This window comes from Myotis lucifugus, unplaced genomic scaffold (genome assembly GCF_000147115.1).
Source record: "Myotis lucifugus unplaced genomic scaffold, Myoluc2.0 scaffold_15, whole genome shotgun sequence".
NCBI lineage: Eukaryota > Metazoa > Chordata > Mammalia > Chiroptera > Vespertilionidae > Myotis > Myotis lucifugus.
The window spans coordinates 8297664-8315890 of record NW_005871063.1 but is presented as its reverse complement, the minus strand read 5'-3'; the positions used below and the strand labels follow the sequence as shown (position 1 = coordinate 8315890).

The 18227-nt window shown below is 38.6% G+C and overlaps 1 protein-coding gene across 1 annotated transcript in view; it reads left to right on the top strand.

Annotated features, from left to right (window-relative positions):
- THSD7A (thrombospondin type 1 domain containing 7A) overlaps positions 1-18227 on the top strand; it is a 301949-nt gene that overhangs the window by 158821 nt on the left and 124901 nt on the right. Inside the window, exons 5-6 of the mRNA XM_014452449.2 lie at positions 13626-13781; positions 15285-15497. Coding sequence (XP_014307935.1) covers positions 13626-13781; positions 15285-15497 — 369 coding nt within the window. The remainder of the gene's footprint in view (positions 1-13625; positions 13782-15284; positions 15498-18227) is intronic.

The window sequence follows — 18227 nt, the reverse complement described above, 5'->3', positions numbered from 1 at the left end:
CAAGAGGGTTCATCGATGACTCTATCAATAACGGAGACAAATCATCTTGACATCAGAACACAAGAACCAAGCAAAATCCATAGAGCCCAGATCCCTAGTTTTGGATTCACTTCGAAGTATCCTCTTAAGAGCTCTTCACGGGTTGTATGCCACCTGGTCCCTCATCAAGGTGAAGCCAGAGGCTTAAAGCCCATCCCCCTACCCCTTGCCTGTAGTTCCTCCTCGCTTGGGTTGTAATGCTGACATCTTTCCCCTTCACATTCAGCAATTCTTTGTGTCAGTCTTAACGGATTTTAAAACATGTAGCTCTACATTAAACTTTGAATGATGTATAATATCACAGCACAAGTTCATTCCATTTTTTAAAAAACACTAAGAGTAGCTTTTGGGTTAAACAGAAGGTCAGCAGAGTGCAAGAAGCCCTGCACCATGTACACTGCTGTAGATTCTCACTTTTTGCAGACTAGAGGGAAAAAACCTGAAAATATATGAGAATAGGAAACTTAATAATAATACGAGTGATTAGGAGTCAAGTTTTTAAATTGTAAAAAAAAAAGATTTGGAGAAAAAGTAATGAGGCAATAAATATGATACTTAAAATGCCATTAAAATGCAAAAGATAATAAAGGTAAGATTTTGAATGATTACAATAGGCTAGAAGTTGACAGAGACATAAATATAAAAAATATAAAGCTGAGATTAAAAGTTAAAATCTGTGAGATAAAATGTAAGGGGTTCAATAACAATAAAAATTCAACTCAAAATGGAATTAAAACCTTTTGGCAATTTTTTCCTCTGTTTATTTAAGATCAGGAAAAGGGCCCTAACTGATTTGGCTCAGTGGATAGAGCATCAGCCTGCAGACTGAAGGGTCCCAGGTTCGATTCCGGTCAAGGGCATGTACCTTGGTTGCGGGCACATCCCCAGTAGGGGGTGTGCAGGAGGCAGCTGATAGATGTTTCTCTCTCATCAATGTTTCTAACTCTCGATCCCTCTCCCTTCCTCTCTGTGAAAATCAATAAAAATATATTTTAAAAAAAAGATCAGGAAAAGGGATTCTGCACTTATATAAATAGAAATTTTGATAAAAGAATGGAAAATTTTAGAAAAAAAAGTCTTATAGAAATAAGCTATGGTCAGACCATGATAGTGGTAGCAATCTGCTACAGAGAAACTTGAGTGAGTGCAAATTTAGCTCAGATTTATTTTTCTAGAAGACGAACAGGGAAAAGTTGATAAAATATGCCAGTGAATATGGTCACATAGCAGACTATGCTTAAGTCGTTATTCACAAATTATTTCTTTCTTCAGTATTCCCTCAAGTTTGATGTTATAGACTGAGTTGTGTGGTCCTTCCCTGCCTCTCCCAAATCAATATGTTGATGCCCTAATCCTCAGTGTGACTTATTTTAGAGACAGAGTTTAAAGAGATAGTGGAGGTAAATGAGGTGAGGCTCTAATTCAATATGACTGGTTTCTTTATAAGAAGAGAAGAGACACAGTAGATGTACAAGAACAGAGAAAAGGCCATGTAAGGACATAGTGAGAAGGCAGCCAGAGAGACCTCAGAGAAACCAACCCTGCTGGCACCTTGATCTTGGACTTCCAGCCTCCAGAACTGTGAGAAAATATATTTCTGTTGTTGAAGCCACCCAGGCTGTGGTCCTTTGTTATGGCAGCCCTAGCAGACTAATACACGTAGTCATCAGAATAGTTATATTTGGAGTAAGGTTCTCTGCCATTTTATTGTGGAAAAAATACAGGTTCCAAACTGCTTATTTTAATTTAGAATATCTATTAATGCTCTTTTCCTAGTTAGGGACATTGTAAATGAGAATTTTAGTCAATAATGGAGTGTTGCTGGAAGATTTCCGTGTGTGTTGTACATAGACTGTTCTACAACGTCCTGTTCCAAAACTCCATATTTGCAATGTTGCACCAGATGGTGCAGCCAGGTAGTAGGGGAGTGATGTCCCCATCAAGCTGTCGATACAGTTTGTGGAATTTAAATCCTGACAATGATTGGCATTGCTACAAAGATGTATATTTTGAAATCCCACATATTTTTAAATGTTCTTATCTTATATGAATGAGGGTCAACAAGAGAAGTTATTTGGCATGTTTGTTCCTATAAATACTTAAAAGGATAGCACAGTTCTGTTATTTGTGTCAAGACCTGGGGATTGTTGTTTTCAGGGCAATGTGGCATTGTGAGCATAGGCATATGGACCTCTCTCTGTAATTCCCTAGAATGACCAACAGAAGATACAAATAGGGAAGATACAAATAGGGAAGCCCGCAGAAGATACAAATAGGGAAGCCCGCATCAATTCTGGAAACAGAGAGCCCATCCACAGGGTAGACCCTTAGAAGAGTTTCTATTTGCTAAGACGATATTGACATAAGAATGAAGGGAAGGGGGCACTGAGGCAAAGGAACAATGCTGTACGGTTGAGCATAATTTCTGGGAGAAGTACGAAGGGATTCTGACAGGACTCTCCCTGGCACCAAAACTCAAGGCAAATAAAAGCTGAAGACAAGGCCCATATCTGGGTGCCCTCCTGACTCTGCTAACAGATGGCAAACCAGCTGCACAGTGGGCTGAGTTCTTTATAGAGAGGAGATGGCTTCCTTGGAGTCTGTATTGTTTACAAGTGTTAGCATTAGTGTTCATGTGCTAGTTCCTTTCCCACCACCAATTTCCTCAGCACCTATAACTGAGAAGTTAAAACTAGCACACACTAGAGGCCCAGTGCACAAAATTCATGCACTCGGGCATAGAGGAGGGGGTCCCTCAGCCCAGCCTGCATCCTCTTACAGTCTGGGAGCCCTCAGTCAGATATCCTTAGCGCTGCCATGGAGATGGGAGAGGCTCCCGCCACCGCCACTGCGCTTGCCAGCCATGAGCCCAGCTTCTGGCTGAGCGGCACTTCCCCTGTGGGAGCGCACTGACCACCAGGGGGCAGCTCCTGCGTTGAGTGTCTGCCCCCTGGTGGTCAGTGCATGTCATAGCGGCTGATCCTTCCACTGTTTGGTCAATTTGCATATTAGCCTTTTATTATATAGGATATATATCTACACTAATAAAAGACAAAGATGCTAATTGACTAAACCTTCGCTACGCCCACCAGCCAATCAGAGCGACTATATGCAAATTAACCAAACCAAGATGGTGGTTAATTTGCATATACTGGCTGGGAGTGAAGACTGAAGACAACATAGAAGGAAGTGAAGCGCTGCAGAAGGGAACAAAGTAGAGGCGGCGGAGGTGGGAGCAAAGTCCGCCTCAGCGGGTTTCGCTCCCTTTTCTGCTTTGCTCCAGCCACAGGAAGCCCTACTCTTGCAGGAATTTTCCTGCAACGGCCTCTAGTATACACACACACACACACACACACACACACACACACGCTCACTAGAGGCCCGGTGCACAAAAATTTGTACACTCAGGGGTCCCTCACCTCAGCCCGGCCTGTGCCCCCCCGCAGTCTGGGACCCCTTGGGGGATGACCACCTGCTGGCTTAGGCCTGCTCCCCGGGGGATTGGGCCTAAGATGGCAATCAGACATCCCTCTGGCAGCCCGGCAGCCCTCGGAAGATGTCCACTTGTCAGTGGGGAGCAGACCTAAGCTGCAGTCAGATATCCTTACCACTGCTGAGGAGGCAGGAGAGGCTCCCACCACCACCGCTGTACTGGCAGCCATCAGCCTGGCTTATGGCTGAGCAGAGCTCCTCCATGTGGGAGCTCACTGACCACCAGAGCGCAGCTCCTGCATTGAGCATCTGCCCCCTGGTGGTCAGTGTGTGTCATAGTGACCAGTCATTCCCAGTCATTCTGCTGTTAGGGTCAGTTTGCATATTACCCTTTTACTAGATAGGATAGAGGCCTGGTGCACAGGGTGGGGGCCAGCTTTGTTTGCCCTGAAGGGTGTCCCCGTATCAGGGTGGGGGTCCGGCTGGGGTGCCTGGCAGCCTGAGTGAGGGGCTGATGGCTGTTTGCAGCTGGTCACACCCCCTTCAGGGTGGGGGTCCCCACTGGGGTGCCTGGCCAGTCTGGGTGAGGGGCTGAGGACCGTTTTCAGGCTGGCCAAGCCCCCCGGCAACAGAAGCTCCCAGCCTCTCCTTTTTTTCTTTTTTTTTTTATTCTGGGATTTATTTACCTTCTATAATTGAAACTTTGTAGCCTTGAGAGGAGCTCAGAGCCGGCCAGGGCGGGCAGGAGGGAAGCCTCCTGCTCGCTCCAGCTTCGTGGCCTTGGCCAGCTGAAAGCAGGTATCTGGGGTTTATTTACCTTCTATAATTGAAACTTTGTTGCTTTGAGTGGAGCTCAGAGCCCGACACGGCAGCTGGGAAGCTTGGCTTCCTCCATCATTGGGGCAACCAAGCCTCCTGCTTGCTCCAGCTCTGTGACTGCCGGCTGCCATCTTGGTTGGGTTAATTTGCATATAGTTGCTCTGATTGGCTGGTGGGTGTGGCTTAGGGCGTAGCAAAGGTATGGTCAATTTGCATGTTTGTCTTTTATTAGTGTAGATATATATACACACATACAGAAAAGGAAGAGGAATGCTCTCTTTTGGATTTAATCTGGACATAAAAGAATATTTGGGAAGAACCTCATCCAAAATTATGAAATGTATCTGGTATAACTCCCACTTGACTATAAACCAAAATAGAGCAAACCTAGACTTCTTATAACCAAAAGACTAACCAGAAAATTTAAGAGGCCTGTGTAAAAATACCATAATTCCAAGCACAGGGATCATTGAAACAGCTTAGCTCTGAAATAGTCTAATGTAAGAAGAAAAAAGACAACCTTAAAAGCTGGTTTGTGACCTCAGTCAAATGCTTTGATTTGTGACTTCAGCACAATTCAGGAGGTCATGCAGGCAGCAAGCACAAAGTGGAAGGAAGCAAGCTGACATCAAGCAGGACGGCCTGGGATGACTGGCCAGGCTATCAATTCACGAACTGCATGGAAGCAGTGATGAGTCTGTTGGGTACTAAAGACATTAATTATGATGCAGAAAATGAACTCCAGGACTGTGCATGTGTGTTTCCAAAATAAAGTGTATAATGTCTTGAGTTAAAAGAAGAAAAGATTAATCAAAAACAATAGCTCGAAAATGAGTTAATCATAGCCAGAAAGGACTGGCAGTGAGTTTTGAAGCAAATTAAATACTGAAAGCTAATTCTCAATCATTGTTTTAAATATGGTTATAAAATTGATTAAAGAATAAGTGTATTATCTTGAAAACAATACCCTGTAGAAAGAACATGATGGGTTTTATGTTCCCATTAAATATAACAGCCTGAGAAAGACAAGAGAAAAGAAATTTCTGGGAATAAATTTGAGTACAAGAGCATTTTCAAACAATTTCAAGTAATTACTGATACATGTAGAATTTAATTAATTTTCAAAATAAAGGCTTTTATTATGGGCTTGACATCAATTCCTGGGAATGAATGTATAGCTCCTCTACCTGATATGTAAAAGGGGTGTTGTGTAAACCATCAAATAAAAGCTTGGAATTAAAATGAATTTGGCTAAAAATACCTTAAAAGCTACCACACCATTGTAATAAGGTATAAAATAAAAACAAAATCACCATTGCCATTGCCATTGGTCCCATAATACCCTTTGGCATATAATCCTTAACACCAGGGCAGGACTTTGAATAGTGTAGGCATTTAATGTTTGTTGTAACTAACTGAACAATAGGAGTAGCAAAGCTTTTTTAACTTATTTTACTTTAGGTCTTTGGAATATCTTTGTTATCAGGCACTTTGTGCTTAATGATAACATTTGCTCAATGCCTACACAGAAATTAAGATTTAAATCCAAGAGAATTTTCTTGTAATTGTGAGTTAGCAATCAAATGTTTGTTCAATGAAAAAAATACTATTTCAAGAAAAAGGTAGATTTTCAGGTAAGGCAGTGGAAGTGAATATATTATCAGGAGGTTTTGAGTGCCTAAAATGCTCAGCTGTTTTGCTAAATGGACGAATAAATTATTAAACATATTGCATTTCTCTCAACCTTTGAACCCTAATATATCTTTTGCATGAGTACAGAAAAGGCCTATCATTTTACAAATAGATCTGAAGTAGATTGGGTATGAGATCTCGGTTTAAATAATTCTGAAAATCTAGATGTATAGTTTCATGATAAAAATAGTTAAAATATAAATGGTATATTTTTTAGGCGCTAGAACATAAATTATTCATTTACAAATTTGATATTAAAAGTAGATGAGAATCTAAACTGTTTCTTATTAAAATACTGAGTATTTATTTTCCAGATGAATGTCACATTCAGTTATTGCTGCAACCAATCCCCTGCACTCCCCAACACACACACACACACACACACACACACACACACACACACAATAACCAAATACTGTCTTAAAATTTAGTACATGTTCTAATTAAGCCACCAATTGTATAATTGTAAGGCATGAGAGAAGAATGTGGCTTTTATTGATTGTCTTATCATAGTATAGTAGAGTGGATAACAGCATGGTTTCTGAAGTTAAATCCCAACTGCCACTAATTAGCTGTGTGACCTTAGGCAAGTTACTTGATCTTTCTGTGCTTCAGTTTTCTCATCTTTAAATTTGGGATACAGTTGTACCTACTTCATGAGATTGCTGTGAGGATTAAAAGAATGTATTAAATAAATTCAATATAAATATTTACTATAATTATTATCATGTAAGTGCAGAACCTCCCACTTTATTGGACAGCTAACTCTTGATATCTGGTAGAATGAAAATGTAGTTTCCATTTTTAACTGGAACACAAAAGTCAGAATAATTTTCACTGATAGGCCAGTAGGGTTGATGTTGAATTATCTTGATAGCCTCATTATCTTATGTTAATGTGGCATACACTATATTAATAACCCCCATTAATTATATTTTAACTCATTCTCACCTACATCAAATGTATTTGCATGTGTGTGTGCATCTGTTTGTTTACATAGACATTACATATTATTGACACCCCTTCACATGTCCTTCCAAGATCACATGGAGTAGTAGTTAGTTTGAGGTATAGTTGAAGATTATGGAACCAAACTGTGTAGATATGAGTCCAAAATCTTTACTCTCCTAGCTGTGTGACTTGGGGCAAGTTACTTAACCTCTACATACTTAGTTTTTTCAATTTGGGGATAATTATCCCTCCCCACCAAATGGGGATAATTGAATACCTACCCCAAAGGATTTTGTAAGAATTAAATGAATTAATATATGTTAAGTACTTAGAACATCATAACATTGCCCAGCACAGTATAAACCAACAAGCGTTTGTTAGTAAATAAATCAGCCTACTCTGTCCACAAGTGGAATTCTTAGTCTAAATTTTATGTTTAACATTCCCTGCTTTTCTTTATGTGCTTGACTTGTTCTCCTCTTCAGCCAGAGACCGCCAGGAACACATCTGTAGTTGAACTAATTGGGTTTATTCCTCATTGTAGGCAGGGGCAGTGCACAGCACAGGCATTTTGGGTGTCTCAGTAGCTGTGCCCTAAAGGACTTCTTATAGGACTTGGGCTTAGGAAGGTTCAAGTAAGTGCACTTTGCCCTAAGGCAGGAAGGATAACTCTGTGACCAGGCATCTTCATACACCTTATTGGAAGGAGGTCAGATGAGAGGAGGACCAAAGCTGTAGTTGGTAAAGAAGCTGAACTCATTCATGTTAGCTGGGAGAGGGGACTATTTGACAGTTTTTGTGCTTCTCACTGTGTTTTGACTTAGACAAATTATGAAGTAGTCTTTTTTGTCTCCATCACAGCACAGAATGACCTTGTCTGATTTCATGTCTGTGAAATTGTTTATGTCCAACAGGAGAAAGCCAGGCATAGCTCTGAGGGCCAGGCCCGCTGCTGAAAACACATGGCCTCGCTGGCACTCAGGCCAGTTCCCAGACAGTTGTGGCCACTCTCATCATTCCTAGACTTAAGTATTTATTCCAAAGCAGAATGATACTGCTTGATTTTTAAAACTGTATATCAGTGGTATACTTTAGTATATAGTATTCTCTGACTTCCTTCATTCTTTGATATATTTGTGGGTTTCACCATATTGAGGAAGGTGCTCAAGCTCATTTACTTCCACATCTGTATAACATTACATAGTACTGACAGCCATAGTTTAATACCCATTCCCTTTTTGTTGGACATGAGTTGTTTCTAGATATTTGCATTTATAAACAATATTTCAATGATAATCCATACAAATAGTTCCTGAGGTAAATGTCTGATAGTTTTTCCAGGTTATATACCTGGAACTATGCACATCTTCAACCATTTGAGATAATTCCAATTTTTAAAAATAATGTTTAAAATAACTTAGGTTTTTACCAGTAGTGTTTCTCACATCTTCTCCCGTACTTGTTATTATCAGATTTTTAAATCATTGACAAACTAGTGGATTTAATGTGTCATTTTAAATTTGATTTTTTTTTCATTTAGTCTGATCGTGTCTGGCTTTTAGTAGTTAAAGTTAGTCTTTTGCATTCATTTCTCCCATCTTATTTTATTCCCTTTGTTCCACTTTTTCTGGTTTTTTGTTCCTCCTTTCTTCCCTTAGTTTGACTTTATTGCAACAGTTTTGTTGTTATTGTACTGTTTCCAATGGCTCAGAAGTTACACATCCTTATCCTATTTATATAAAGGGATTACTTTAAAATGTTAAGGTCCAGACCCAAATGAATACTAAATGAGAAAAAAAATACAAGACTATATAATATGTAGGCTGGTGAAGGGTAATCAGAGGTCAAATAGCCTTTCATAGTTAAAATTCTCATTTTCTGTCTAAAAAATGCCTTCCTTTGCCCTTGATAATTAAAGAAGTTCTGTGACTGGATCAGTATACATTAGAGAGAATATATATATATATATATATATATATATATATATATATATATGACTATAGTATCATAGAGAGTAGTTTTAAAGCCCTAAAAATAATAATATATAGACTTTTGCTTCAAGGAAGATAGCAGAGATATGATTTTTCCTAATTCTCATGATTGAAACAGAAAAACACTTGCACATTATATAGTAAATAAGCCATTAGATGATGCTGAACTTTGGAGAGAAGCTAAACTGTACTGATGTCAATATTCTGGCTATGACATTGTGCAATATATTTTTAAGATCTTAACATTGGGAGAAATTGAGTAAAGGGTATATAGAATCTCTGTGAAGTTATAATTTTATGTGAATCTACAATTATGTAAGAAAATGTTCATCATCAAGATGTCCATACTACCCAAAGCAATCTATAGATTCAATGCACTCCCCTATTAAAATACCAATGGCATATTTCACATACCTAGAACGAACTTTCCAAAAATTTATCTGGAATAAAAGAAGACCCGGAATAGCTGCAGCAATCCTGAGAAAGAAGAATAAAGTAGGTGGGATCTCACTACCAGATATCAAGCTGTATTACAAAGCCACTGGTCTCAAAACTGCCTGGTACTGGCACAAGAACAGACATATAGATCAATAGAATAGAACAGAGAACCCAGAAATCGACCCAAACCACTATGCTCAATTAATATTCAACAAAGGATGCATGAACATACAATGGAGTCAAGACAGCCTCTTCAATAAATGGTGTTGAGAAAATTGGACAGATACATGCAAAAAAAAATGAAACTAGACCACCAACTTACACCATACACAAAAATAAACTCAAAATGGATAAAGGACTTAAACATAAGATGGGAAACCATAAAAATACTAGAGGAATCCACAAGCAGCAAACTCTCAGACATATGCCGAAGCAATTTCTTCACTGGTACTACTCCTAGGGCAATGGAAACTAAGGAGAAAATAAACAAATGGGACTACATCAAAATAAAAAGCTTTTGCACAGCAAAGGAAACCATCAACAAAAAAATGAGAAAGCCCACTGCATGGGAGAACATATTTGCAAATGTTATCACCAATAAGGTTTTAATCTCCAACATTTATAGGGAACTCATACAACTTAACAAAAGGAAGATAGATAACCCAGTCAAAAAATGGGCAACAGACCTAAATAGATACTTTTCAAAAGAAGACAGAAGAAAGGCCAAAAGACATATGAAAACATGCCCAAAGTCACTAATCATCCAAGAGATGCAAATCAAAATGACAGTGCAGTACCATCTCACACCTGTCAGAATGGCTATCATCAACAAATCAACAAATGACAAGTGCTGGCGAGGATGTGGAGAAAAAGGAACCCTCGTGCACTGCTGGTGGGAATGCAGACTGGTGCAGCCACTGTGGAGAACAGTATGGAGTTTCCTCAAAAAACTAAAAATGGAACTCCCATTTGTCCCAGTGATCCCACTTCTAGGAATATATCCCAAGAAACTAGAAATACCAATCAGGAAGGATATATGCACCCCTATGACATAGCAGCACAATTCACCATAGCTAAGATTTGGAAACAGCCTAAGTGCCCACCAGTAGATGAGTGGATTAAAAAACGGTGGTACATCTACACGATGGAATACTATGCTGTGGTAAAAAAGGAGTTCTTACCATTTGCAACAGCATGGATGGAATTGGAGAGCATTATGCTAAGTGAAATAAGCCAGTCAGAGAAAGATAAATATCACATGATCTCATTCATTTATGGAATATAATGAACAACATAAACTGATGAACAAAAACAGATCCAGAGACAGAGAAGCATTGATCAGACGGTCAAACCTCAGAGGGAAGGTAGGGGAGGGTGGGGGAAGGGGAAGAGATCAACCAAAGGACTTATATGCAAGTATATAGGCCTAACCAATGGACACAGACAATAGGGGGGTGAGGGCATGAGTGGGGGTGTGGGGGTAATGTGGGGATAAGGACACATATGTAATAACTTAATAAAGTTATTAAAGAATTTTTAAAAAAGAAAATGTTCAAATTTTAAAATAATACATTAGCTGTTCTTAGGGGTTATACATGATATATTTTTAGAATGCCTCATTGACCACATTGCTGTAAAGAAGTCTTAAGTTTGCTTCCTATAATGATTTTTTTCCCATTTGTAATGCTACAAACATAAGAGTACAAACATATTTTGGACCTGCAAAAATGTATGTCTTATTTTTTTGTTTGTTTAGCCAGTTTCGGAAAGTTCAAACATTCTTTTGTAACCCCATGAAGCATGCAAAGTAAATATAATTGAATACCCTTTAAGTCCAATGAGAACAATAACATTTATCCTTTATTTTTAAGAGATCAACAATAAGACTTTTAAAAAAATCGAACGTATTTCTTTGGAGCCTGTATTGGATGAACAATTCCTTAGGTAGTACAATTATAATGAATAATGAATAGGCTATTCTAGAAAATTCAAATCTTAGTTTTTGAGAATATATGATCAGCAATAACACTACATTATGTAATACAGAACTACAGGAATTTTATCCACAAATTAAACTGGAATTCAGCAAGGTCTCCAGGGCCTGTCCTTTACCTCATTCATTGAATCACACTTATTCCAAATAACCCTTAGGCAATTGCAAAAAAATGTAATTGACTTATAGTTTTTGAGGAGCTCAGCTAGTATCTGCGATTTACATTAATCAATATGTGCCCTATTCACAAGAAAAACCTATAATGAAAATCACCAAAGGAATAGAATCATACAGAAATATGTACTCTCTTCCTGTGTTTCTTTGATTAAAGAAATAACTTTTATATATATTCTATAAAGACATCTATAAAATGGAGGTTATTTTTCAAGAACTATATTATCTCAGTGTTGACTTGAGTAGTTTAGCAGCTGAGAAGATCTCAAGAGTATTTTGCTTTAAGCAATACTTCCTCAAGCCTTTATTCAACACATTTCTCTCATAATAGCTCCAGAAGATTTCTGTGACTGATTATTCTATGTGATTCATTCAAAATACACTGAAAGCTAACATTATGCTCATAATGAAAATGGCCAGGAATTAGAAACACAATATTTTAACCTGTTCCCTTGATAAAACCCCGTTTCCCTCCTAGTTTTCAACCTTATATATAAAATAAATTTTTTAGGCTCTATAACAGTCCTCACAGTTACAGGCATAAAGGACTCCCATTATAATAATGATTTTCAAAACAATATAATGTTTAAAATTACCTTTAGTCAACTGATAAAAAAATGGAGACGTAGACACAATTATCATTTAAATGATAGTCCAGCGATTTTTCTACCACTAGAGGCACACTGGTGTGCCACAAGAATTTTTAAAACATGCAATTCCTAACTGTTTAGTCAAGGGCACTGACCTATTTTCCCTTAGATTGTAAAAAAACAAACAAGCAAAAACAACACAAAAGCCAATACAACAATAGCTATCCAGTGTGAATGAATCAACATTACCTATGTGTGTTTTTTTGTCAGATTGGCAGAAGAGGTGGTAATGTAAGAGCCTTCAGGTAGCATTGATGAGTGGGTTTCTCTGTGAGTGCAGGAAGCTGAGTGATTTGAAAGTACCCACAGTTTGCCTTAGAGGTTGAACTACAAGCTGATGTAGTTAGTACTTTTATTTAAAAATTAGGACAATATAGCTTAAATTATTTTAATTTCTGTGAGCTTCTAGATGCAATTCCATGCAATTGGAATTGGATAGTTCTTTAACATAAAGAGAATGAGAATTATCTAAGACCTCTTTTATTTCCATCCTTGGTGCCACAGGTATGGGCATCCTAAATTATCAGACAGAAACAGGAACTTAGCTTTTATTAAAGAAAATGGTGTCTAAGACATTTACTTCTTAAAATGTTTACAACAAAATAACTACAGCGATATAGGATACAATACACACCTAAACTTGATTCTTTTCTGCTGTATATGTAGCAAATACCTTTCTCACTTAGTCATTTACACTAACTGTCAAATGCATTTGCTGTAAATAATAGCCAAACTGCACACATCATCATAGAAGAGAAGCAAGGGCAAGCAGTACTTATCCAAAGTTTATTGGCCAACTTATGAACAAGCATAGCCATTATAAATTAGCCTTCTTAGCAATTCTGAGATTTGAGTCCCATAGGCAGATGATGTTTTCAGTAAAAGTTCTGGAAAGTATCTGGTGTTTCATGTGGCTGGAAGTCAAGAGAGATGCCCCATTTGGTGGCATGAGCTCTTCCTTCATCACATCCACCAGTTACTTCTCTGGGACCAAAAGGAAAGGGAGACTGCTCCACCAGAAGCCACAATATATATTTTTCCATATGTAGTAAAGCTGCAGTCTCCCTCCTATTATTTCAGTCCTCTAAAGTAGATGCCACTTTCCTAGACTCTAACTGCAGAATTTTAGGGATTAAATTGACCTTAAGGATTATTTTATTGCCTAGGAAAGTTAGACCCAGCATTATCAATTGCATGACTAATTAGTGGTAAAGCTGGTGAACAAACAATCTGCAAGACTTCTAGCCCATCCCCTTGTACTACACCATCCTGCTGCTTTCCATTCCTTCTCCTTTTATTCTCAGGACGTAGTTGAGAAGCATTGGAATAATGTTTTGCTGGCACTTCTTTAAGCATTTTCCTTCTCCATACATGCAGAACAATCAGGCTGTTGAGCATAACAACTTGTCTAATTCTTAAGGAATCTCTGTATTTTTCTCCAAACAGCCTCCAAACCAGTGGATTTGAAATTATGCACCGGCCCTGTTCCTAACACCACACAGCTGTGCCACATCCCCTGTCCAATTGAATGTGAGGTTTCACCTTGGTCAGCTTGGGGACCTTGTACTTATGAAAACTGTAATGACCAGCAAGGCAAAAAAGGTATGTAATGTTAACACGGCATACTTGGAATTCTCATCTATTGCGTCAAACCATGAGTTATTTAAAAAGGCTACTCTGTTTCTCTTGTAGTTATTCATTTGTGATATTTTCCAGAATAGCTAAAGAGTATTGATTGTAAAAGACAAATAAACCTAGTCTGGTGATGGTACCAGAAGATTGAAATTGAAGTAAGCAAGATACTTGGTAATTTAGACAACAGATGGAGAATGTCTAAGGCAATTTTGCACAGTGGTTATAATTAGCTGTGGTGTCAGGCTGACCTGGATTGGAAACCCTACTCAGTCTTATATTGTTTAGATAAGTTAATTAACTTATCTAAATCTTTGTCCCTTTATCTTTGAGGGGGATGTAATAATATCTGCCACCCAAGTTTTCTCTAAAGATTCAATGAGATAATAATCATAAAGCTCTTAATTCAGTGCCTGACCCGTAACTAGTGCCCAGTAAACAGAACTCATTACTCTGAAGATAAAAACAAAAACAAAATGCTATTGATTTTATGATGCAAATGATACTTCTGGGAAGAGTAGAATAAATGCAGTGGCTTGTTATGTGGTAAGCATGGTGGGATAATTTCAACATGATCCGTTAATGAAAATCATTTCCCCGTTTTCTTTCAAAGGGTAGTGTCCTAGCGATTCCAACATGTTCACATAGCAACAGACATGAACTTTGTTATACGTTGTCAGGAAGGCAACACTTAGGTGCTACGAAGGCACAGAGCAGGACTTTGACTACTCATTAGAGTCCAGATGGTTTATATCCCTAATTCTAATTTCCAGGGAGTTCAAAATCAACTAAGTCTCAAAGAGACAATTTCCTGGGACTGTCCAACTTATCAGAAGTTCATTTTCAGATTTAATCATGCGACAGTATTGAAGAATTTGAATAGCACTTTTGTCTGGTCATGAATATTTCTGAATAGCTTGATATTTCATTGTTTCTTTGAATATTTTATAACTGCAGACTTTCTAAGTCAAGCAAAATCAATCTAGATCTCTCTTTTTCTCTCTCTTCCTCCCCCTACCTCCAGCCCTTGAGGATGTGATGGGAGATAGATGGCATGTCTTGCCTTATTTTTATTATAGTAAGCTAACACCAAAAGTTTCTCTTTGGCCATTATGTTTATTCATTCATTTATATATTTAATGAATTATTAATAAACTCACATTAGCCTGCAATACCACGTGCGGGCGCACATGTACAGTGTGATTGAAACTTCGTGGCCCATGCTCAGAAGTCGGTATTTTGTGGAAGAGCCACACTCAAGGGGCCAAAAAGCCGCATGTGGCTCTCGAGCCGCCGTTTGTCGAGATGCAGTTTGCCGACCACTGGTCTAGAGTTTGAGGATTAAAGCAGATATGATTTATACCTCCTAATCTCATCCACCTTTCACTCAGGGTTTTTTGGGGTTTTTTCAGCCTTCTACAATATTCAACCCTCGATGGTAACAATAAATATTTTCCTTCCCCAATAATTCAGGTTTCAAACTGAGGAAGCGGCGCATTACCAATGAGCCCACTGGAGGCTCTGTGGGCACTGGGAGCTGCCCTCACTTACTGGAAGCCATTCCCTGTGAGGAGCCATCCTGCTATGAGTGGAAAGCAGTGAGGCTTGGAGACTGTGAACCAGACAATGGAAAAGAGTGTGGTCCAGGCGCTCAAGTTCAGGAGGTTGTCTGCATCAACAGTGATGGTGAGACAGACCTATCTGTCCTGCTTTTGTGATTGTCTGTTTGACCCTGTGCTTTACCCTGTGATAAAAATCTCTCTCATCTTCTCTCATCATAATTGGTTCCATTTAAAAACACAGAAATCGCTGCTGCTTCTTTTATTCTTTCCTTAGCTCCTTCCATCTCCCTCCCTCCCTCCCTCCTTCCCTCCCTCCCCCCTTCCTTCCTTCCTTCCTAATGGTGGCAGTAAAGAGGTTCTTTGAACAATCACAGTATTTTTTTCATTTGAAAACAGGTAAAACAGACTAAGAATTAAATCATCATTAGGCCAATAATGTATTAAATTGCCAAATTTTAAAATAATGAGAAAAGGTAACATTTTTCTAAGTGGTATTTTTTCCCCAAAGAAAATGAGAAGCGTTATAAGGGTTGGTTGACTTCTTGAGAAGCCTTTATTTCACATCCTGATATTACAGCTTAGTGATATAATTTAATTTCCAGATTCCAGAGCCACTGGGCCTATCTCACCCTCGAGTTCCTGCATCAACCTTCTGAGCTCTAGGGCCTCCCCTCTGGGAATGTCAGACAGCCACTGGGATGGTGATTTTCCACGGTTCTTTTCCTGAACTGCCTTGGACTTTCACCACTGAGTTTTGTTTGATAAAATATCCTGTCTTGTTAGCCCTGACATAAGATTTTACATTCTTTCCAAGAGTGCTGCTACTGTTTTAAGGAGATCCCCTTACTCTTTAGCAATCCCTGGCTCACACTTAGGAAACAGATCTTCCCCAGACATCGTTTAAAACCCCTGGCTCAGAGCATCTCTAAGGCTCCTTCCCACTCTCGAATCTTATGACTCTGCACAGCAGGGCAGCATGAGCACCGTGCCCCAGGGGCCTGTGGTCTGACAGTTTATGCTGTTTCCAGCACACGCGGAAGCATTCTGGCGCCCTCAGGGGCACTGGGACATCTGGTAACCATCATAATTCCTCCTATCCCATTTTCTTACAGCATGCAGGACTGCTTCCTCCTGTGAGGCAGTCACTGTTCAGTAGAGAAAGATAGTCCCTGGGGTAAGAGAATGACAGACACTGTCAGCACTGCAAAATTAGCCTTTCGACTTTGAAACGTACAGCATCTTCTTTGTCCAGAGTCCAAGGTAGCCAAGCAGGACAGCACCAGGTAAAATCCACACCAGCGCCTGCGGTTGGAAGGTGAAGAAAGGGATCATTGATCGGTAGTTTGCAGTGAAGGTCATCTATTTTTCTGTTTTTTTCTCTGTAGATACAATTAACTAGGATACAGCCTCCCGTTAGCTTTTTACCCAGTTCTGCCCTAAAAAAGGAGATTCACATCTAGGAAAAAAGAAAGCTGAAGAAACACATTCTGTTGCACTTACACACCCACTTCAAATCCTCATTTGGATTTGATGGCACCCTCTGTGTTTCCTTCTGAGCTGCTGTAGAAGCAGTAAGGGTCATATTTATTTTGGCATCATTGGTAACTCCTTTTCTGATACCACTTCTTGATTTTTCCCCTCGATTGAAATAATTTTCTTTTATCCTCCTGTAGACTTAGGGAGGAACCGGATCCCATGTACGTGGTATATTTGGGCAAGCTAAAATAAAATAAAAAATGCTGAGCTGAAAAGTTAATTGCCCGTGAAACTTTTGCCCAAATATTATCAGATGAAAATCAGATCTCACTTATTGCTGTGCTCTTCCTGCATGTTTGTGCAAATTGGGTATATCTTAAATATACTAGAGGAACTAGCTATTTAAAAAATATTAGTGCTTAATTCTAATTTTGTCAGGTAAAATATTTTGTAACACAGATATTTACCTCTTAAGTTGTCTTGTGGAACATGAAAGAACAAGCAGAAGAATGAGTTAGCTGTGCCTGGTTATATTGAAGACTGGTGTATGTAATAACTTGAAAGGCAAACTGATAACTCACAGTACATATAAGCTGGTTTCACTTCATCTATTGCACAGAAAGAAGGAATAAAAAATGGTAAGATGTACGCTATGGATATTGGATTCGTCATTATTGTCCTTTATTAGGACATCTCTTTCATCATTAAATTTTACATCCTGGCATTAATTAGTTGTAGTGCAGCTCAATATTTTAACTGGCTCAACTACAGGGATGTATAAAATCAAGAAAATTCTCTGTTATTGTATATCCTAGAGGCTGTTCAAATTTCTATATAATTGAACTATAATTGAGCTGATAGAAGCAGAGCAAAAGCTGGAGCCCTGTAAATACTCCTCCAGTATTGTTACCATGTGGTTGGTCACCTAGTAAGTGTTTAGCAGCTGCACCAAATGTTGTTTTATAATTAAATCGAACCCAGGGAATTAAAGTTGATTAGTTGTACAGGCTCTACCTCTAGGCCTGGCTGCAACTATAGATTTTGTTTTATAATTAAGTTAAAGCTCAGCTAGGGAAATGAAGAATTAGAGTCTATGAATACAGAAAATAATAAAAATACTTTTTTTTACCTCCCACATTCCCCATAAATTTACAACCTTGTTAATGACCTTAAAACATTTAAAACATCTATTTTTTTTCCTGAAATATTCTTGTCCGTGCTTCCAGAGATCATTAAGATTTGCTGGTGCTGGTTTATTTTTTATTTTTATTTTTTTCATTTCTCCAGTGTCTTCTAAGGAGTAGGATTGGGGAAGGGTTGTGAGAGCACCCAGGAGTCCTATGTAAATTCTCTGTCAGGTAGAGAAGTATAACAGAAG